The 21,226-nt window shown below is 61.8% G+C and overlaps 4 protein-coding genes across 6 annotated transcripts; 2 read left to right on the top strand and 2 right to left on the bottom strand.

Moving 5' to 3' along the window:
* Positions 1-452: 452 nt before the first annotated feature.
* Positions 453-3,837, top strand: LOC311424587 (retinol dehydrogenase 16-like). Of its 3 annotated transcripts, XM_084499882.1 has the most exons (4): positions 453-866; positions 945-1,203; positions 1,549-1,712; positions 1,783-2,075. In XM_084499882.1, the coding sequence occupies exons 1-4, from the start codon at positions 551-553 to the stop codon at positions 2,010-2,012; spliced, it is 969 nt and encodes a 322-aa protein (XP_084356008.1). In that variant the 5' UTR covers positions 453-550; the 3' UTR covers positions 2,013-2,075. The 3 variants fall into 3 exon arrangements, with proteins under 3 accessions (XP_084356008.1, XP_084356009.1, XP_084356007.1); XM_084499883.1 differs by lacking the exon at positions 1,783-2,075 and adding an exon at positions 3,580-3,837 and having other exon boundaries at positions 453-1,203; XM_084499881.1 differs by having other exon boundaries at positions 453-1,203.
* Positions 3,838-4,539: 702 nt separating this feature from the next.
* ACKR5 (atypical chemokine receptor 5) lies at positions 4,540-10,363 on the top strand. Its single transcript, XM_084499880.1, has 2 exons — positions 4,540-5,709; positions 7,191-10,363. Exons 1-2 carry the CDS (start codon positions 5,700-5,702, stop codon positions 8,291-8,293), a joined length of 1,113 nt encoding a protein of 370 aa, XP_084356006.1. The 5' UTR covers positions 4,540-5,699; the 3' UTR covers positions 8,294-10,363.
* On the bottom strand, positions 9,758-17,657 carry ZBTB39 (zinc finger and BTB domain containing 39). The gene is made up of 2 exons (XM_084499879.1): positions 17,572-17,657; positions 9,758-16,353 (listed from the first exon to the last, which is right to left on the bottom strand). The coding sequence occupies exon 2, from the start codon at positions 16,248-16,250 to the stop codon at positions 14,112-14,114; it is 2,139 nt and encodes a 712-aa protein (XP_084356005.1). The 5' UTR covers positions 16,251-16,353; positions 17,572-17,657; the 3' UTR covers positions 9,758-14,111.
* Positions 17,603-19,010, bottom strand: LOC311424550 (uncharacterized protein; the record flags this gene model as incomplete). Its single annotated transcript, XM_084499843.1, has 3 exons — positions 17,603-18,385; positions 18,425-18,478; positions 18,603-19,010. 3 exons carry the CDS (start codon positions 19,008-19,010, stop codon positions 17,603-17,605), a joined length of 1,245 nt encoding a protein of 414 aa, XP_084355969.1.
* Between the last annotated feature and the right edge of the window lie 2,216 nt (positions 19,011-21,226).

Genomic DNA, 21,226 nt, shown 5'->3' with positions numbered 1-21,226 from the left:
GCTCTGAAGGTCCCCAGCCCATCGTGCTGCTGCAGGGACAGTGGCAGAGCGGCGTCACGATCAGGGGGAGGACAGCAAGGCTCCACCAAAAACATGTCCTTGGTGCTTCTTAGTCACACTGAGGACAAAAGCTCGTGTGTAAGAGGGCCAGAAGGAAACAGCCACCGAGTGCTGAGCAGAACGGGTGGTTGGGGTCCGAGGGAGATGCGGGGGCCAGGTAGGACAGAGAGCCTTGAACCCGTACCTGCTGCGAGTGTGCCCACCCGAGGAGCACTGGCTGCAACAGGCTCCCACGGGCAGCAGCCAGCCGGGAAGTGCAGGGCCTCACACCTGAAATCCAAAGACCACCCAGCACCAGGGAAAAGCCCCTAAGGCTTCGTACTCAGGAGAGCCGTCCGATGGCTGAAACTAACAGCTCCCGAGGCGCAGCAGCAGCTGCTCCAACCCAGACGCCACCAGTCCCTGACCGCTCCCCAGGACCCAGCCTTCACCCCAGGGCAGCACACGGGACACTGCCTCTTCCTTCCCCCAGAGCCGAGCTCCAGCAAGGATGTGGCTGTGGCTGGCGGCGGTGCTGGCGGGGCTGTTGTGGCTGCGGCGCTGGCACCGGGAGCGTCAGACGGTGCCCGGCCTCTCGGAGAAGTTTGTGCTGATCACGGGCTGCGACTCGGGCTTCGGCAGCCTGCTGGCACGGCAGCTGGATGCGCGGGGGCTGCGGGTGCTGGCGGGCTGCCTGACGGAGCTGGGGGCCGCCAGGCTGCGGGCGGCCACCTCGCAGCGCTTGCAGACCGTCCTCCTGGACGTCACCTCCAGCGCCAGCATCGCCGCCGCCACCACCTGGGTGCGGGAGCGCGTGGGTGACCGAGGTAGGACGGGGGGACACGGCTGGGGCTGGGAGCACGGCAAGGGGGCAGAGAGCCTGTGTCACCCCATCCCCTCCCCAGGGCTCTGGGGGCTGGTGAACAACGCCGGGATCGCTATCCCCTCTGCCCCCAATGAGTGGCTGAGCAAGGACGACTTTGTCAAGGTGCTGGACGTCAACCTGGTCGGCCTCATTGAGGTGACGCTGAGCTTCCTGCCCCTGGTGCGCAGAGCCCGGGGCCGGGTGGTCAACGTGGCGAGCGTGATGGGCCGGATCGCCTTCTTCGGCGGGGGGTACTGCCCCTCCAAGTACGGCGTGGAGGCCTTCTCCGACAGCCTCAGGTATGGGGGAGGCCAGCCTCATCCCACTAGGGGCTCCCATGTGCTGGGCAGCTGTGCCCTGCTTTCCCCATGTGGGGCTTTGAGTTGTGCCCAGCTGCCTCCCATCCCCGCAGCTGAGATGAGCATTGAGCCACGGGGAGGGTTTGTGAAAGATGTCCCTGTGGGTTGGGAAACTTGGGCAAGGCTGAAGCCAGCGGTTGTGCAAGCAGAGAAGGGTTTTGAGGAACCACAGGGAGAGGCGAGGGCTCCCCAGCTGCCACCTGGGGAACAGAGAGGTGTCAGTGGGGTCCCCATTGCCTCGCAATGCCTGGTCCCTGGGGTGCTGATGGCCCCCTCCCCGGCCAGGCGTGAGATGCGCCCCTTTGGGGTGCAGATCTCCATCATCGAACCCGGTGGCTTCCAGACGGGGATGACCGACCCCGGGGGGCTGGTGAAGGCCTTGCAGCACCTCTGGGAGAGGCTCCCAGCAGAGATCCAGGCAGCCTACGGCCCCCACTACCTGGAGACCTGTGAGTACCCCCTCTCCCCAGCCCTCACACCCCCGGGGCTGTGCTGCTGACCCCCATTTGTCCCCCCCAGATGCCCGGTACATGGCCCTGCTGCACCGCTTGAGCAGCTCCCACCTGTGCATCGTCACCGGCTGCATGGAGCACGCGCTGCTCGCCCGCTGCCCCCGCAGCCGCTACACGGCCGGCTGGGACGCCCAGCTCGCCTTCCTGCCGCTCAGCTACTGCCCGGCCTGGCTCTCCGACACCATCAGCGCTTTTTTCCTGCCCATCCCAGCCGGGGGGACACCTGCACGCCCCTGAGACGTGTGTCTCTGTCCGTGTTACGCTGCTCAATAAAGCTGGTGGGAAGGGGGCTTCCCATGGAGAGCTCCATCCTCAGAGCTGGGGATGCAGTCCTGGGCCACCCGCTCTGCTCAAGGCACACCCAAGTTTTTCCCAGAGCAGCTGTGAGCATCAGGGCCGTGGAGACAGCTCTGCCCCGACAGCCCTGCGGGGGTCCTGCAGCGTCCTTTTGGGCAGCAGCAGCCTTCCTCGGCTCTCCCACCTCCCCAGACACCAGACCCCAAGGACACCTCGCACAGCTTGGTGTGTGGGGTGCAGACACCGGTCCCCTGGCCACCAGCCGTGGCCTGCAGGGAGAACAACCCCAGTGCAGCCTCCCTCCAGGCTTTTATTTGGTTTTGGGGGGTATTTAGGGCCAAACGCTTACCCGCATGCCAGACCCACAGGCTCCAGAGCTGCCGCATGGTTCTGTAGTGCTCTGGGTGCCTTTATCCTTAGCTCACTACCTCCCTCAGCTGCTGAGAGCTGGCTGGGAGCACCCGGGCAGCCTTCTCAGTGTGCCCTTAAGCACAGGGGGAGAAATCCCCAGCCGCCAGCTCCCGGCTTCATCCGAGCAGTCAGGGACCGGCCCCATGCAAAGCCCCCAGAGGCACAGCCCCGCTGTCTGCAGGCTCCCCTGGCACCAAGTGGCTGTTGCTGGGTTTCGGCACATCAGCTGCGTGGGCGGTAACTCACATCTTTTATAACCCTAATTAAGGGCTGATTAGCGATGATCAGCTGGGAGACAAGCCCCTTAGGTTGTGCACTTGCCTGCAGGGTAAGAGCAGCGTTACCAGCAGCCTGGCTCCCACCCACCCGAGTCCCACGGTGCTTCTCCCTCGGGTGCAAGAGCAGGACAGCGCCGGGGCGAGAAGCCGGACAGGGAGCAGCCTGCACGGCACCACGTCCCTGCACATCCCCAGGGGCTGCAGAGCACAGTGACGATGCTGGGCAGCACTGGGAGAACGGCTGGTCCCAGAGCAGCCCTGCCTGCAGCCGGCAACCATGAAGTACAAATGCCACGGGAATTTTGGGCCCAGATTCAGCCCCGTGGGGTAAAAGCTCCAGCGGGGCTTCAAGTCTCTCGAGTGCCGGTGCCCCAGGGACACCCCCCCCCAGCTGAGCTCCCCCAGCTGCCCCTCCCGCCCTGCCCTGAGCCCTGGAGCGGTGCCTTTCCGGAGAGGAAGCGGCCTCTTATCCCATTTATCTCCAAACAAATGGGAGAAGCAGGCCCCTGGAGAGGGTGGGGGCCCCTTGGGCTCGCTGCAGACAGTCACGTTTGGGTGCCGGTGGCCTTGAAGCATCCCAGCAGAGATCGGGAGTAGCCAAGCTGCCTGCCCCAGCATGTGTCCTGCTCCCAGCAGCACAGCTGGCTTGGAAATGCCACCAGCTCCTGCAGCTGGAAGTCCTGGCTGGGATCGGGCAGCCCTAAAATGCCCCAGGAAAGCCTTAGGTCCCTCGGGTTGCTCTTGATCCAGCCCCTGCAGGGTCACCTGTGTCACTCAGTCCTTCCTGCTGCGTGTACCAATGCTTTTGCTCTTCACAGACAGGTCTGGTCTTTACACAGAATCACACAGAATTGTCTAGGTTGGAAGAGACCTCGAGATCACCCAGTCCAACCTTTGACCTAACACTAACAAGTCCTCCACTAAACCATATCACTAAGTTCAACATCTAAACGTCTTTTAAAGACCTCTAAGGATGGTGACTCCACCACTTCCCTGGGCAGCCCATTCCAATGTCTAACAACCCTTTCGGTAAAGAAGTTTTTTCTAACATCCAACCTAAACCTCCCCTGGCACAACTTAAGCCCATTCCCCCTCGTCCTGTCACCAGGCATGTGGGAGAACAGACCAACCCCCACCTCGCTACAGCCTCCCTTGAGGTACCTCTAGAGAGCGATAAGGTCACCCCTGAGCCTCCTCTTCTCCAGGCTGAACAAGCCCAGCTCCCTCAGCTGCTCCTCGTAGGACTTGTTCTCCAGACCCCTCACCAGCTTCGTCGCCCTTCTCTGGACTCGCTCGAGCACCTCGATGTCCTTCTTGTAGCGAGGGGCCCAAAACTGAACACAGTACTCAAGGTGCGGCCTCACCAGAGCTGAGTACAGGGATACAAGTCCTGTTCCAAGTACAAGTCCTTCCCTAAGCCCTTGGGAAATAAAATGCCAAGACAAGGAGCTTGCCAGCCCACAGTGCATAGTGTTTGTGCCATCAAAGCTGGATCACATGCGCCAGTCTTAGAATCTGAGGGAGATGAAAACAAATAAATGCCCCCGAGGCCCTCATGCTGGTGCCTGGCCCTGCAGGGCAGAGCACCGCGGCTGCAGCTGGGCAGGACAGAGTCCAGGGGCTGTTGGGGCTGGACCAGCTTCTCACCCCCTCACCCCCTCAGCATCAGCCCCTGCTGGCCGTGGCTGCAGTGTGTGGCCTGCATCCAATTCCTGCCTTTCCCATGGGCTTGCAGAGGGCAGTAACTCCCCTCAGCTCACCTCCTCTCGCCTCAGTTTCATGATGTGTTTCATGGAAACAAAACCGCATCCCTGCCCTGCTGGGAAGGTGCAGCCACAGCAAAGGATGAGCCTCCCGGCCCATGGCACAGCATGGCATCCCTGTGCCAGCTGCGGGGTAAAGTGAACCCCACGGTGCTGGGGGTGAGACCAAAACCCCGAGTTCCCCTTTGCAAACAGAGGCTGGGACCCTGTGGGGCCGGGGTACCTGCTCGCTGGGGTCGCTGGCGACTGGCCTGTTGTTGTGCAAGGGCCGACTTATCAGTGCCGTATGCTTCCCTGTTCCAGCCGTGCCTTCCTTCCGAGCCGATTGTTGATCACAATGTCTTGTCTGCACTTGAAAAGGAGATTTCCTGCAATTGTTTTGCAGGACTTGCAGCTCGATGCAAAACGTTCTGCCTATCAGCCCCCTCCCCAGCATAGGGGCAAGGCTAAAGCCCCCTCCCTTCCCCTGCAAAACTGCCAGGCAATCATGTTGGGTTGATTAATTGCTGCCTGGCCAGAGGTGTTGCTGTGGAGATAGCCATCTGCAGCGAATTCCGACAACTGAGGAGGAATCGCGACTCCAGCTGCCCCCAAGCCTAAAATCCTGGCTCAGAGGCAGTGCCCTGGGGGATGTGGCTGCTCTGCCCCCTCAGCAGTATGCTGTGTCCCCAGTGTGCTGATTTTGGGCTCTTTCCCCAAAGGAAAGCCTGAGGGCCCCTGAGCAATGCCTCAGGGACAGGCACGCACATTCCCCCTAACCCACCCTAACCCTCAGGGCTCCCAGCTGATTCATTTTCCCCCTGCCCACAGCACCAGCGAGCCCTGGGCAGGATCAGGCCCATAGCTTGGTGGCTGCCAGGTCCTTCATGGAGCAGGCAGCAGGTGAGGTGGCTCTGAAGCACCCACGGAGCCTCTCTGGTGCTGATGCTGGCACCTTCCTGAGGCTCCCCTTCCCCAGCACACCGTGACCTCAGGTGCATGCCAAGCCAGGGGGCTGGAAGCCACATCTGACATCCCCTCGCGCTGGGCTGTCTCAGGATATCGGGCTGCCATGGTCATTTCCTGCTGGGGAGGATCCCGGAGCCCACCCCGAGCCCTACAGCAGCTGCATCCCTGCATTCCCAGACAAACGCCATCCGCCGTGCCGCGAGGATCGCCCCGTGCAGCTGCTCCGCATGCCCACCGGTGAGCCAGTGCGCCTCGTGCCCCTCTCCCACCGCTGCCTCAGGATTCAAAAGCCCCGGGCACAGCTAGGCTCCAGTCCCATGGGCTTCTTGCCAAAGCTTTCAGGAGGGTGACAGTGCCTGGGCAGGGCTGGGGCTGGTGCTCTGGGGGCTCTGGTTGTGGTGCGTGGAGCTCCTCGTGGTGCCATGGGGTACCCCAGTGCAGTGATGCACTCGGCATTCCCAGGGATGGGTCCTCTTGGGATTTTTGCAACAGGGTCCATGGCACCTTTGCCATGCAGCTGCAGCCATGCTGGGATCCACAGGCTTTCATGCTTGTGGCAATAAAAGGATGCTGTTACATTTCCCTTAAGTTCATAGTTTTGGTACCTACTTGGAGCCCCGAGGGGATCCAGTGCAGTGCGCGGCAGGGAGGAGCGAGGGAGCGTTCTGATCTGGGCTGCACAGCACCTGCACACCACAGTGGGGGCACAGCTGCTGCTGTGGTTTCCTGCATGCTTCGTGGTCCTGACCACGGCACCAGGGTGCACCTCTGCGTGTAAGGGCAGGGCGGCAGCAGCGGGGATCCCACCAGCTCTGCGCCGGGGGAACCTGAGTGCGGGAGGCGTGGAGGCAGCTGCAGGGAGCAGCAGGGGAGGCTCCCAGGCTTGCAGCCCCCATGCCCACGCTGATGTTGCTGAGCCTCGGGGCTTGCAGGTGCCCTGACTGGGTCCTTGTCTCTGCCACCTGCCAGTCCCCAGCACCGTGTGCCCCAGGGTACGGCCACTGCTGGCTGTGGTCCAACAGGGATGGAAGTGGGAACACAGCTGGGGGACTGGGAGGCTGCTGCTTGCGGCTGGCGATGTGAGGTTAACGTTCAATGCTGATGCAGCATCTTTGGAGGGATGATGTAGGAATTCACCCATCGGAATAAAATTCCATAGGATTAAAAAAAAATACATATGTACTTCCAGAACCTCCCCCAGTGACTGAACTTTGCCAGGAGAGACCAGCTAATTCTTCTCTATTTTGCAGCTGCCCCACTCTGTGCAGCCGCTTAGATTTTCTATCTGAGTTTCCCTTTTGATCTTTTCTTATGTCTAAATGAAAACTCCTGCCCCTTATAAATAGGATTATTTTATTTTATTATTTTATTATTTTTTTTTGGGGGGGGAGGGATCTCTAGCATCTCTCAGTGCAAAGAGGCAGAGGGATATAAAGCAAGACCTGGTGAGCAAGTCTCCAGACAAGCTTAATTCAAGCAAGTCTCATAGTGTGACACCCACAGCTAGGTCTTTGTGAGACCCCTGTGTCCCATTCCCTGGTGCTGCAATTCAGTCATCATTTGGGATGGCCAAGAGCAGAAATTGAAGTCACCAAGAAGCTGAGCGTGCGGATGCTTCCCAGCTCTAGCGCCCGGCAGGGGGAGGACTCCCAGCGTGGCTGCAGCTCTCTGCCCCTACCAAAGGGCTCCGCAGTTCATTGCTCTCCCTTTCTTTGCAGCTACCAGAATGGCTGAGATGACCGCTGCCCCCAGTGAAGCGCCCACTCTCCCGAATGAGTATGGGGACTACCACAACTGGTCTGAGCTGTTCCACCTCTTCAACTACACCTACACGTTCTGCGAGTTCAGCCTGGATGAGAATGTCAAGCGCGTCGTCCTCTTCATCCTTTACCTGGTCATCTTCGTGGTGGGCTTGGTGGAGAACCTCCTCGTCATCTGGGTCAACTGGCAGACACGGGGCAACAAGAGCTTGGTGAACCTCTACATCATCAACATGGCCATCGCCGACCTCGGCGTGCTGCTCTCGCTGCCCATCTGGATGCTGGAGGTGATGCTGGATTACACCTGGCTCTGGGGCAGCTTCCTCTGCCGCTTCACGCACTACTTCTACTTCGCCAACATGTATGCCAGCATCTTGTTTCTCACCTGCCTGAGCGTGGATCGCTACGTGTCCCTGACGAGCTCCTCCCTCTTCTGGCGTAAGCACCAGCACCGGGCACGCCGCATCATCTGCGCCTGCAGCTGGGTCCTGGCAGCAGCCATCCCCTTCCTGGAGGTCGCTCACATGCAGCTGGTCAACACCGGAGAGCCCATCTGCATCTTCATGGCCCCCTTCGAGACCTATGATGAGTGGGCGCTGGCAGTCAGCTTGGCCACCACCACCATTGGGTTCCTCATCCCCTTCCCCATCATCACCGTTTTCAACGTCCTGACGGCCAGGTTCCTGAAGCGCACCAAGCCGGAGAGCAGGAAGCACTGTCTGCTCATCTACGCCTACATCATCGTGTTCCTCATCAGCTGGCTGCCCTTCCACGTCACGCTCACGCTGCTCACCCTTGACGGCAACCACATCATCCTCCACTGCACGTTCGCTCACTTCCTCTACTTCTTCTACGACATCATAGACTGCTTCACCCTGCTCCACTGCGTGATCAACCCAATCCTCTACAATTTCCTAAGCAAAAACTTCCGCAGCAAGCTCATCTCTGCCGTGGTGAAATACATCCCCAAAGACCTAGCCGGCCAGAAAGGTGCAGACAACTCCTCCTCCACCACGCAGCACTCCATAGTCATCACGAAGGACAACAACCCGCCCAATTAAGCGGGATGTTGGACTGCCCGCTCATGGCTGGCCCCAGGGGGGTGGCCAGCTCCCTGGGCTCACTGCGGTCAGTAAGGTTATTTTCCCTGGTGCTAAGCAGACACTTTGCTTTTAAACAACACTTCTTGGCTGGCCACCTACTGTGATCTGAAGGCAAGGGCAAAGTGCCAGGCATGAAATGAGATGGTGCAGGGAGCTGCAGACACATCGCCTCTGATGTGCTGCCCTATTGGATCTGTTTAGCTAACGAAAGAATAAGAGAAAGAGATATTTCCTGTTTTCCGAACACTTGTACTCTGTCTGCTCTGAAACCTGCTCACAAACCCAGTGCTGGGACCTGACTCCAGCAGCCCCCAATCTTCCCCACAGCCATGTAGGGTGGGGAACATGCTGCCCTCTTCCTTTAGCCCAGGGTTTTCTACAGCCCCTACTTTCACTTACCTGTGTGCTCTGGGCATATCCTGCTGCAAAGGTATGGGATGAACGCTGCCCTTCTGCTCTGATGCTTTCCCGAGCAGGAACAAGATGAAATTCATGCCTTTGAAAGACAAACCTACCCTCGCAGCACCTGGCAGGGAGCTGAAAGCCTGATTTTACAGAAATGAAGGCAACAAAACCCAGAGGTGCTGAGCATGACACAGAGCTGAGCTTTAACGAGGGGAGGAACCATTCAACATCGGCAACTCATTGAGAGCGATTGTTCAAACCCAGCAGTAAATTAGGGACAAGTAGAACTGGGTTTCACTGCGCAAGTCTGCCTTCAAACATGACTGGGGAGAATCGAGTTAGGGTTCCTGGTTTGCGTACTGCACCCAGCTCGTTAACACTGGTCTCCTTTAAAGCATCTCGTGTTGGGTTCCTCAGCCACTGGGCACCTTTCTAAGTACCGGCAGGCTCTGGCAGTCCTTGACACGCGCTCCCTCTCAATCAAAGTCGCATGGAAGGTGTGCACTGCGGCACTTCCATGTGCACACATCCTCAGAGTACGGGCTGCAAGAAAGTGGAGCATCTGGAGAAAGTTCCTCCTTGTCTGGCTTCTGCTCAGTCACATGCTGCAGGTCAAGCCCTGGGTAGGGGAAGGTGAAGGAGCAGCAGCCGCTGGAAGGGAATTAATAAATCTGGAGGCCTTGAGCTGCTTAAGAAACACATTTTTAAAAAAGCAAGGCATAAGCAAATTGGACAGGATGCTCGCCTCCAGCAGCGGAGGGCAGGATGTGCCGGGCTGACACGGACCCACGGTCACCGTGGGGCTGGCTGGGGGCCACTCCGCTCCCCCGCTGCACGCCCCAGGACTGCTGCGCAGAGATGTCCCTGCTCGCCTCCAGAAGGGGACCGGCCCAGGCAGGAAAAGACAAATCCTTCTCTGTCACAGAAATATTTGCTGAGCAGTCAGGGCAGAAGTCAGCCCCCCGACACGAGGGCAGCCCCTTTGGTAGGGGATGTGGAGGCAGCCGCCAGCTGAGCGCGGCTCCGGGCCCGACCCCTCTCGGGGCTTCCTTTGCTCGTGCCCTCTCCTTCTCACTGAAGAAACTGAAGATAAGCACACAATAGCAAGACATCTGATACATGACATAACCCGGACAGCACTATATTCCAGCTACTTAAACATGTACAACTTGGCATTTGACCTATTAAACTCTTGTTTTGTTTTAAAGAAAACTCTCCTAATGCATCTGCAACTTTGTGCACTGCAGCTCACAGCGCTGGAGGCCAGAGCAGCCTCACAACCTCCCCCCGGACAGCACGAGGCAGAATTATTTCACCCACAGCTTCACCCAGAGACCTGGCTCCAAAACCCTGCAGGTCCTGCAGCTCCCCTTGACTCCCTCCCAGCCTTCCCCTGTCCCCTCGTGGGAAGCTGTCCCAGCAGCACGTTCCTTTAGCACTTCCCAAATACCCGCTGCTCCTGGGCCTCCTCCCCAGCTTGAATTTGTACAGCACCTGCTCCTTGCACTGGCTATCTTTATAAAAAGAATTGTTATTATTTTCTTTTTTAACAGAGAAACAAGGCACAAGAGATCAACATTTTTCATTTTATTATTCTAAATAAAAACCACAATTTGTGCTGAACAATGGAGTATAAAAGAACCCGATGTACAACGATTTTAGACATCTACTATTTGGGGGGAAAGTTTACAAAATATACAAAACTTTACAGCAAATAGATAGTAAACACTTAAATATCAGGAGGTCAGTACCTACTATTAACTTAACAAAAAGGTTAGACAGCAATTCAACTTTTTTTTTTTTTCTTTCTTCTGCTTAATTATTTTGTTAAGAGACCCGGATCCTTCAAGAAAGGGGAGGACAAACCAGAACGGCGCGATGCATTGCAGGGGTCAGAGCAAGGCAGCTCCGAGCACCTTTCGCAGCGCCGTGGGGGCTGCTGGGGCCCCATCCCAGGCCTGGTGGGGCTGGCAGAGGGGCCATGTGGGGCCGGGCCCGATGTGGGGCACGCCATGCAGCCCCCCAGCCACAGGGGAGGAGAGCTCCCTCAGCCCCTCTCAGCCACGGCCCCGTCCCCACACTGCCTCCATAAACGAGAGCTCGCTGCCGATCGCAGGCAGCTTCTCGTGGGAATAATTCATGACCACACAGGGAAGAACCCAAGACACAAACATCAGGGACCTGAGCACTCTCTCCCCACCCACACACCAAAAGCAGCCGGCAGAAGATGGGGTGGGCTTTTGCTTTCCTGTCCCTGTGCTCAGAAGGGTGGGCTTGCTTTGCCCGCTACTGTTTCAGTGTAAAAGCTTCTCTTTTTGGTTTATGTGCACAAAAGGCTTTTGCTTCACAGCTTAGCTAGACACGGGGCTGCAGGCTGTTACCATGCACCAGTGCCCCGAGGCATCCCGAAGCTCATTGCAGCTCCTGGGGCATTTCAGGAGGGTCTCTAGGCTTTGAAGACTCGGCGGTCCCAAGCCTCCCTCACATCCTTCATAACAACCTCCAGAGCAGACCACGTCCGTTCCCCACACGCCAGGGCCCCGTCCACCAGCACGCCTCGCCACCATCAGGACAACGGAGGCGACCCTGTGCCCCAGCGAGCCCCCCGGCGACATGGTGCCAGCCCCCAGCACAGCTCCTGAGCTCTTCCCTTGGAGCCAGCAGGGTGGGCACGGCTCCTCGCTGCCGGGGGTCCTGCACCAAGGCCACGGGCAGCCCCCCACAACCAGCACTCAGGAAGCAGCTCCAGCTGACAGACACCTTCCCCATCTCCCGCACGAGCCACCTACCGTCTCAGTACCTATTCTCCTCTGTAAACATACTGCAGGCACCGAAGTGCCAAGCGGACAAGTCCCGTTAGGCACCTCCAGCAGGCAGTCAGCTGGCCCAAACCTGGCCAACATAACACAAACGGGGGAAAAGATGCGAACCCCTCAGCAGCCTCCTCTTCCCTTTTTCCTCCCAAGTGAGGTCGGCTCCTCTGCCTCTGCCCTGTGCAGACACCGAGGTGGGAGAAGGAGGGCGCGCCGGTGCTCCAGGTGTGGGAGCAGAGTTCCCCTGGAGGGGACCAGGGGGGAACAGGCAACGGGCCCAAAGGAGGCTGCTGCAGCCCACAGAGAGCTGGGATCGGTTTGGGAAGGACGGCATCCCACGGGAGGGACCCCGCGTGGAGCAGGGGAAGAGCGTGATGATGAAGGAGCAGCGGAGAGGAGGCATTGCAGGCTGACCACAGCCCCTGCTCCCCTGCACTGCCTGGGGGAGGAGGTAGAAGAGGGTGGATGGGAGGAAGGTGGTTTTAGTCTGCTTTTAGTTCTCTCTGTTCTATTGTTCTTAACTGGCAATAAATTAGTCTTCCCCAAGCCAAGGCTGTTTTGCCCATGACGGCAAGTGGAGGGAGATCTCCCTGTCCTTACCTCAACCCACACGTTTCAGCCTCCCCCCACCTTCTATTGCTACATAGCTCCTTCCACAGGACTTGGATGGGACTAAAGGAAGAGTTGCTTTTGATGGGGAAGGCTGTGACAGAAGTAAAATGACCCAGCTGGGTGGCCATCGTACCTCAGGAGACTGGTACAGGACAGGAGAGGATGGAGGCTGTGATCTCCTCGGATGCTACACGTTAATACTCACGAGGTGCTTTGCATCTTCCACGCGCTTTGCAGATGTGAGCCAGTAATCTTCAGCACACTCCAGGGAGGTAGGTCGGTACCACAAGTGTTACCACCCTCATTTTACAGATGAGGAAACTGAGGCAAAGAGGTGAAGTGACTTGCCCAAGGCCACAGTGGAGCGGGGGGAGCAATCCCCAGGAATTCCTAGCTCACGAACCACGCGTCCGGACCACGCTGGGCTGCGGGTTGCCCCTTCGAGCGGAGGGGGAAGCAGGGTGATCTCACAGGGTTTGCAAATCACTAGTTTTGTTTTGTAACAGCATATCTTTGCAGAAGCACAGGAGCCCAATTTACGACGACTGTAGCTTGAAAGCGCTTCCTGTTTGTGAGGTAGTATGAGTTACCTAAGGGCAGTTATAACTCACGCTGTGGTATTTGGAAAAATATGTTCCTCTCCACCTCTGCCCCACAGCAGGATAGCATGGGAACGAGCCGGTCCCACCCTTCCTGGTGTAAACACTGCCGGCAGGGCCGGGCCGGCCCCGGGAGCCCACGCTGCAGCACACGCGGCTCCCAGCGGCCACCCCAGCACGCGCCACGGTCACGGCGTCACGACAGAAGGTGAACGGACTCACATCGGCACCGACACCGTCCTGCAGCACTCGTCAGCGAGGAGACGCGTCTGGGATGCGGCAACCCACGGTGGCAGTGGTGGCAGCAGCAGGGGCCATGCCTCCGGCAGAGCTCCATCCTTCCCGACAACACCGACGGGGAGATAAGGCCACGGTTTTGTCTTGTGCTCGTGCGCCGGGACCACGCAGCCTCAGCAATGCTGCTCTTTGGCAGCTTCCAACACGACGCCCTGGGACGCAGCGAAGTGTCATCCCAGGAAGGGCTGCAAAACACCTCCTAGGAAGCAGCCGATCCCTCAGCACGGAGCCTCTGCCCTGCCTCGCTCGGCCATTCCTCCACGGGACCTCTCTGCTCGCAGCACCCATCCCCGCCGAGCAGCCCTCTGTTCGGGCTGCTCCCTGCCACGAGGTGGCCGGCTCCTTCCTTTCCCTTTGTCCAAAAACGGGGTCTTTGAAGATGGCAGCAGCATCGTGGGCACGGCAGCAACGTGCCCAGAGCCCCCAGCCGCCCTCCGTCGCCTGCCCCTGGCATCCCGCCTCACTGCCTGCTCATTTCCCCTGCAGCGGAGCCACGGTGGCAAGGCCGATCCTGTGACACAGACTCTCCTCACAATAGCAGCAGAACCCCAGTGATGCCTAGAACAAGTCTTTGTTTTCCTGTCTTTTTTCTTTTTCTTCAAGTCCAGCACCATCCTGCTCTAGCTCTGTCCCTCTCTACTGAGGTCAGGTGTCAAAATATCTTAGCAGCATCAGTTTGTGGGTAAGCTCAAACTGAGGGTTAGCCTAGTCAAGTGGGCTGAAAGGTTTAAAAAAAAAATCTAGATTCAAAACCTAGTGAGAAATGCTAAAAACACAAAACTCATTGGCCTCTAACAGGATCAGAGGTAAGTAAACACGATGGACTTCTCAGAAACAGTGATGTAGCTTACGTGCTGTTGATTTGTACAATGCCAATCTAAAACGCCCTAGGAAGGCCAAAAATTTAAAAAAAAAAAAATAAAAATAATAAAAATAGAAAAGGAGGATTCCATCCATGACGCCTGACCATTAAATAAAATAAGCGACGTTTCTCCACAGCTTCTGTCGCGAGCATTTGCTCCTTTGCTGGCCCTGCCCTGCCTCACCCCATCAGCTGTCCGCATTTTTCTCCGCATCTTTGGAATGGATAATGTACATGAAAGTCTGCTCAATGGTGAAGTCCGGGGGGAGGCTGCCTTTGTGCACCCCTATGTGCTTGCTCATGAGGTTGAGCGTGGAGCTGTAGTGGCCGCACACGGTGCAGCGGTACATGAGGGCCCCTGAGTGCGTCCGCAGGTGGCACTTGATGGTGGAGCGGCCGCGAAAGAACTTGTGGCACACCTTGCACTGGTAGGGCTTCTCCCCGGTGTGAATCCTCCGGTGGTAGTTGAACTCGCTGGTGTGGGCAAACCTCTTCCCGCAGACCTTGCAGCTGTACTTACTGTTGCCTGGCTGGCTCTGCAGTGCCAGGTCTTCGCTCAGGAACTCCTCGGGCAGCTTCCTCTTCTGCAGGCCCTGCGGCTGGAGCCGGTCACCGAAGCTGGGTCGGATGTCCAGGCCGCCGCCGCACTTGTGCTGGCTGACGTGGTAGCGGTACGCTGCCTCCAGCTTGAAGCTCTGCCCGCAGAAGTGGCAGCGGAAAAGGGCCTCCTCCACGTTCTGGTGGACGGCCAGGTGCTTCTCCAGGAGGTGCCGGTCCACAAAGCTGTTGGCGCAAACGGAGCAGGAGAAGACCGAGATCCCCAAGTGAGACAGGGCGTGCCACATCAGGCTGCAGAGGCTCAGGTGCCTCTGATCGCAAACGCCGCACGTCTGGCTTTTCAGGTTCACGTGGTCCAGGATGTGGTTGCGGACGGTGTGGAAGTCTTTGGCCAAAGGCTTCCCGCAGGCAGCGCACGCCAGCTCCGAGCCGGACCCCCCGCCAAACGCGCCGACCTTCCCCGGCAGCGGGTCGCTGGGGTGGACGATGACGTTGTTGTCGAACACCCCTTCTCTGCGGTGCAGGGTGAGCTGCCACTGGGTGAAGAACTTGGTCTCACACATGTCGCAGGAGAAGAGGAAGATGCCAATGTGGGACAAAACGTGAGTGACCCTGGAGTTCCGGTCCTGGAAGTGGGTTTCGCAGACCTTGCAGTTCCCGGTCAGCAGGTCAACGTGATCTCTGGCGTGCTGGCGGATCAGCTGGATGTTGGGCTCCAGCACCTTCTTGCACACCTGGCAGGGCATGGCCTTGCTATCCCGGCTGTCGTTCTCAAAGGCCAGCTCTTCCTCGCTGTCGTCGCTCAGCTCAATGACTTCTTCTGACGGGCCCAGCTCCTCGCTGGCATCTTCGAAGTGCAGTTCGTCCTCGCCCAAATCTTCCAGCTGAAGCTCATCCATCTGCACAAAGCCCTGCTCTTTGGAGTGGTTGCTGTTGCTGGGACAGGAGTTGCTTCCCGTGGAGATGTCCAGGGAAGCGTCGGTGGTGAAGAAGCCGCCCTTGCTGTAGTCACCGTTGCTCTGGACTTTATACTGCTGGCAGGAGCTCGTGGTGGTTTGAACGACGACGTTCACGCTGCCCAGGCTGGGCTGGGCTGCCATGCTCACGGCAGGAGCGAATTGCTCCACATCTGGTTCCTGCTCCGTCTTGGGAGGCTGCTGCTGCTGCATCAGGGCGAGGGCCTGGCTGCCTTCGCTCGCGTTATTCCTGTCGTCCTCCTTGTAGCTGCCCACTGCCTCCCCATGCAGGATGTAACCGCGCTCGGGGCCGAAATGCTCCCCGCCGCTCCGGATTTCCCCCAGCGAATGGTTCTGCTCGGAGGAGGCGCTGCTCAGAGGACCCGACCGGCCTTCGCCCATGGCCAGGGAGGGCTGCTTGGGGATGGCCGAGCTCTCCAAGTCGGGGAAGGTCGAGTGGCAGGCCTGCAGCAGGTCCTCCATGCCCAGCCGCTCCGCCACCTCGTAAATGACGCCCACGTTGATCAGGTCTGTGAAGAGCTCGGAGGTGTACACGAAGCTGAGGATCTTCTCGAAGTTGGCCGGGGTGATGAAGTCCACGACGTAGGTCCGAGCGGCGTCCAGCCCCGTGTTCAGAAAGAGGTTCTGGAAGTAGCCCGCGGCGCAGGCCAGGACGGCCTTGTGCGCGGCGAAGGAGCGGGTGCCCACCAAGATGGTGACGTCGCACATGGTCTCGGAGAGCCTGCACTTGTTGAGTTCCTTCAGCAGGTTGTTGGGGTGGTTGGTGCTGTGCAGCTTGATCCTCATGCCCATCTTAGCAGCTGCTTGGGGGTCCCTGTCCTGCTCAGCTGCTTCTTCACGCCCTCATCAGCCGCAGGAGGTGCTTGGCATCCAGAAAGTGGCAGGGCAAGGGGCTCTGCGGAGAGGAAAACGTGAAAACTTTAACACCTTTACAGCCAGAGAGGTGTCGCGGCAGTCTTACCTCAAACACCCCCCCCTCCTGACAAGCGACTGGGAACCAGCTCCTGAGGTGGAGGCGAACGGAGCCCCTCTCGTATCAGCAAATAAAAGAAAAAAGCCGCCGGCTCTGCCAGCGATGCCCCAAGGCTCCTGCTGTGTCCTGGGCACCGCGCTCGGCTCCGCCGCTCACAGAGTGCTGGGGGGGGGGCTCACCTCCAGGCCTCTCCAACACCGCTGCCTCGCAGACCCCTGCCCGCCGCCCACCTTCAGGTCTCCCCCGCACCCACGGGGGCGCTTTGGAGAGGTCTCGCCCCCCACCGCAGCGCTGGGCCCCCTGTGGGCCACCTCCCGGCCCATCCTGCAGCCCCCAGCCTGGCCACCTCCCCCCTGCTCACGAGCCCCCAGCCCACCCTCAGCACCCAGGGCACCGAAAGCCCCCGACACGTGGGGACATGAAGGGGAACTGGCCGAAGCGCGTCTCAAAAGCCCGGTTTGCTGAGGGGGTCCCACACCAGCGCCCTGGTGCCAGCTTCCATAGCACAGAAAAGGGGGGGGCAGGCTGGGGGGTGCTCGGCTGGGGTGTGCCTGGAGCCCCCTGCCCACCCTGGGGCGGGTGGGGGGGTCTGCGGGTGCAGGAGGAGCCGAGGAAGTGTGCCCCCCACCCTGGGGTGCTGGGGGGGGTCTGTGGGTGCAGGGGGAGCCGAGGATGGGTCCCCCCCAATCCGGGGTGCTGGGGGGGGGGGAAGAGAGGAAGAGACCGGGCAATGGGGGGAGGAGGAGGGGGGCGAGGGGAGGGGGGCACGGATCTGCCACCGAGGGAATGGGAACCGGGGGGGGAGACACCGGGGGGGGGGGCACCAAGCAGCCCCGAATTGGCCACGCTGCCGCGATTTCGGGTGGGGGAGACCACGTGGGGGGGGGTCAGGGGGGAACCCGTGGGGGGGGGGACACCGAGGGGGGGTCAGAAAGAGAGGAAGGGGGGGGGTCAGAAAAGTGAGGGGGGGTAGAAAGCGAGGGGGGGCAACGGGAATGGGGGGGGGGGGCGAGGGGAGCCGGGGACCGAGGGGGGCGGCGCGGCCCCGGGGGGTGGGGGGGTGGGGGTGTGGGGGGTGGCCCCGGGGGGGTCGGCCCCGGGGTTGGGGGGGGCGGCCCCGGTGGGGGGGGGGCTCCTTACCCGCCCGGCGCCCCGCACCATCGCCGCTCGCTCACACAAAGGCGCCGCCCCGCCCTCCGCCGGCCGCCGCCGCGACGAGCGCCCGCGCCGGCCGCCACCGGAGCCGCCTTCCGCCGCCCGGCCCCGCCGTCGGGGCCACAGCGCCGCCACGGCCCGGAGGGGAACTGCGGGGGAGGGGGGGGGGGGACACGGGGCCGGGGGGGGTTAACGGGGCTGGAACGGCGCGGGGATGGGAGGTGGGGGCGGCCAAGGGAACATTGGGGGTGACGTCGAGGGGAGATGGGGCAGGTGGAGATGTGGGGATGTGGGGGGGGAGGTGTGTGTGGGGGTCGCTGTAGCCCATGAGCAGCCCCCCCCCGTGTGTCCTCCCCGCCCAGCGTCCTCCCCGTCTCCTCCCCGTGTCCCTCCCGGGGCCGCCCCGGGCCCGTCGGGTCCCGTCGAGGCGCAGCGGAGGCACAGAGCGAGCCAGGGCGAGGGGCGATGTTTGGGTTCTGGTGCCCGTACAGCGCGGACGGCAGCGCGGCCCCGCTCCCGCCCCCAGCCCCGCTCCCGTCCCGGTCCCGGCCCCGCTCCCGGTCTCGGCCCCGGCCCCGACGGGCTCCCACGACGGCTCCGCAGTCGCTGCTCGCCTCCGTGCCCTGCTGGCCCCGCAGCCGCCGCCCGCTCCGAGGCGCCAGGACACGGCCCCCGGAGCCCCCCCAGCGATGCCCGGGACGGAGCCCGGCGGGGGGGTCCCGGCGCCGCCGCCCCCCGGTCCCTCCTCACGCCGCCCGGCGCTGGGACCCGGCGGCTCTGGGGCCGTCCGGGGGGGACCCTGGGGAGCAGGGGGGCTGCGGTCCCCCCGCCGCCCTACCGGGCTCCGCCATCCGCTTCCCCATGAGCCCCACGAAGAAGTCGTGCATGTCCCCTGCGGAGAGAGCCCGGCGTCAGCTCCCACCGGGCCCGGCCCCGCTCCGTGCCCGCACCGGGGCCCCCCCTCGGCCGCCCCTGAGGGGCTGGCACCGTCCGGGAGCGGAGCGGAGCGGACTTACGCTTCTGGGGAGACGCCAGCGCCGGGGAACCTGGAAGAGAAGCGGGAGGCTGAGCGCTGCCGTCGGGGCGGGGTCCGGGACCGGGACCGGGACCGGGAGCGCCCCCCCGGCTCTCACCGGCGTCCTCCTCCCGCAGCAGCTGCAGCAGGGCGGCGAATGCGGCTCCGGGGCCGCCGCGGGCTCTCCAGGGCAGCACCGGGAGCAGCGGCTCGGGGCCGGGGCCGTTCTGCGGGGAAGCGGAGGGGTGAGCGCGGGCGGGGGCCGCCCGGTGCCTCCCCGACGGCCGCCCCGACGGCTCGGCCCTACCTGGGAGCGGAGCGCGGGGCCCGGCGGCGGGGCGGCGGCGAAGCGGGCGAGGGCGAGCGGCAGGGCCAGGGCGAGCAGGGCGAGCACCGCGCGGCTCCGCATCCTCGCCGGGGCGGGCGACCTGCGGGAGGGGTCAGCAGCGGCCGGGGTCGCCCCTCGCCCCCTGGACGGCGCGGACCGGGGCAAGGTTTTGGGAGGGGAAAGCAGCGGAACGAGAGATGGGGACCCGGGGGCAGCCGGCGTTGCCGGAGCAGTCGAGCAAACGCTCCCCAGCCCTTTCCAGCTGGGGGGGCTGCGGCACGGTGGGGGCATAAGAAAAACGGGTGGGGGGGCAAGGGGGACACGGTGGGGGGCTGCAGTGCAAGAGATGTACTGCAGAGGTGCTGGGGGGGCTGGGGAGGAGAGAGAATGGCTGCAGTGCAGAGCTGGGGGTCCTGTGCCAGGACTCGGTCCCATTGTGCCGGGTTTGTGCCGCCACACGCCAGCTGGGGTGGTGGAAATGCAGGCAGGATGGAGCACGGACACGCAGAGATCACAGGCACCCACTCAGCCTTGCACACGTTCACAGACACCCACAGCAACACGCACACACCCTCCGACAGCCACAGCCCCCCAGGAAGGTCCCAGCCCCAGGCTTCCAGCGACCCCCCCAAGCCCTCCCCACCTTCCTTCACCCCTCTCTCCTCCCAGCCCAGCTCTTGCTGCAGCTTCCAGCTCCCTTTCACCTTCCCCCAGCCCACGCTGGGCAAGGAGCGGAGGCAGCGGCCTCTCCAGGAGACCCCAGGGTACCTGGCACGGGTTTCGGGGACCTGCTCAGCCCTCAGCTGCAGTGCGGGCAGCGCGTCCCTCGCCTCTGGTGGCTGCGGAGCGGCGAGAGGCAGTGGGCAGCGGCCGCAGGCTGTGCCGATGGCTCTCGGGCACGCTCAGCCTGGAGGTGAAGCACCCCAGCGCTGTCAGCCGCGCGGAGCTAAATAAGGGGCCCTGCCCGTGGCACGGCGTGGGTGGGCGAGAGGAGAGCCGCCAATGGGGGCCGCGGGGGGTGGCACCCCCACCCTGCAGCTCAACGCCCACGCAGGCACCGTGACACCCGTTACACGCACAGTCACACCGCGGCCCAAGCGCGCCCACGTGGGCTTGCCAGCTCCCCGCCACGTCGTGCCGCCGCGGGGTACGGGGCCAGCACGCAGCCAGCGCCGTGCCCACGCACCCCCGGCCCTGCACACGTCATGCATGCGGTGGGACACGCTTCCGAAGACGCCACAGCCTGTTGGCACGTGTGTGCACACCAGTCCTTGTCTCCAGAGTGCTGCCACACTGGCAGAGCCACCAGTGAGTGCTTTGGCTGTGCAGGCAGGCTCCGGGAGGGCTCACGGTGCAGTGGGTCATGGCTGAGCTCCTGGGATGCACACACAGGTGTGTGCAAGGACACGGGCCGCATGGCATGCACAGAGGTGCACAGGCACTCTCTTCCTGAGCAGCCCACCCGTGCCTCCTGTCCTGTCCTGGGGCTCTCCCCACCTGCCCGTTCCTGGTCCTGTGCTGTCTGTGTCCAGCACACCCACCTCCAGGGGTCCCAGCAGCCCTAGATCCAACCCCATGTGTGGCCGTGTTCCCCAAGCCCCTCTGTGACCAGGATGATGGGGGCTTGGCCCCTCCAAGCACGGCCCAGCTCTGCCTCCAGGCTCGATCCTGCTCCCCCCAGCACTGGAGGGAGCAGCCTCCCACAACCAAACCCCCCACAACCAAATGCCCCACAGCCGAGCCGAGATGGAGAGGGCGATGGGGGGAAGCCGATGGGATGGGAAGGACCGGAGGGAGCCCAGCTCTGGCAACCAGCACGAGCCACGGATGCCAGCCCTCAACAGGCGGCTGTGGCAGCCCCACGGGAGGGGAGGCGGCAGCGGGAGCGCGGTGGCTCACGTGGCACCACAGCCCGGGGCAGGGCAGCATCTGCAGTGCCGGGGATGTTAATTAAATCGGAGCCTGGCCAGAGACAGCCTAATTAATTAATAACACCTACTTGTGTGGTGCCAAGCAGCCGCGAAAAGCAGCGGTGCCCCGGGCTTGTTTACGGCTCTGGCCCCTCTCCATGCATGGGAGGGGGGGGGTCCCTGCGCTGGGAGGTGGCACAGCCCCTGCGGGGCACGGGGAGCGCGGCGAGCCCTCGGAGGCACCCCCGTGCACACACGTGCCCCCTGCATGTGCACGCACTGCCCAAGTGCCCCGGCACGCGTGCCCGCACATGCAGCCCGTGCACAGCAAAGCGCGCCGCTCGCTCCAGGCCCACCTGGGAGCTGCTGCTGCTGCCGCCGTGACGG

Source organism: Aythya ferina (genome assembly GCF_964211825.1).
Source record: "Aythya ferina genome assembly, chromosome: 28".
NCBI classification, from domain to species: domain Eukaryota; kingdom Metazoa; phylum Chordata; class Aves; order Anseriformes; family Anatidae; genus Aythya; species Aythya ferina.
The sequence above is the reverse complement of the archived record's forward strand: the minus strand, read 5'-3'. Positions and strand labels throughout refer to the sequence as shown.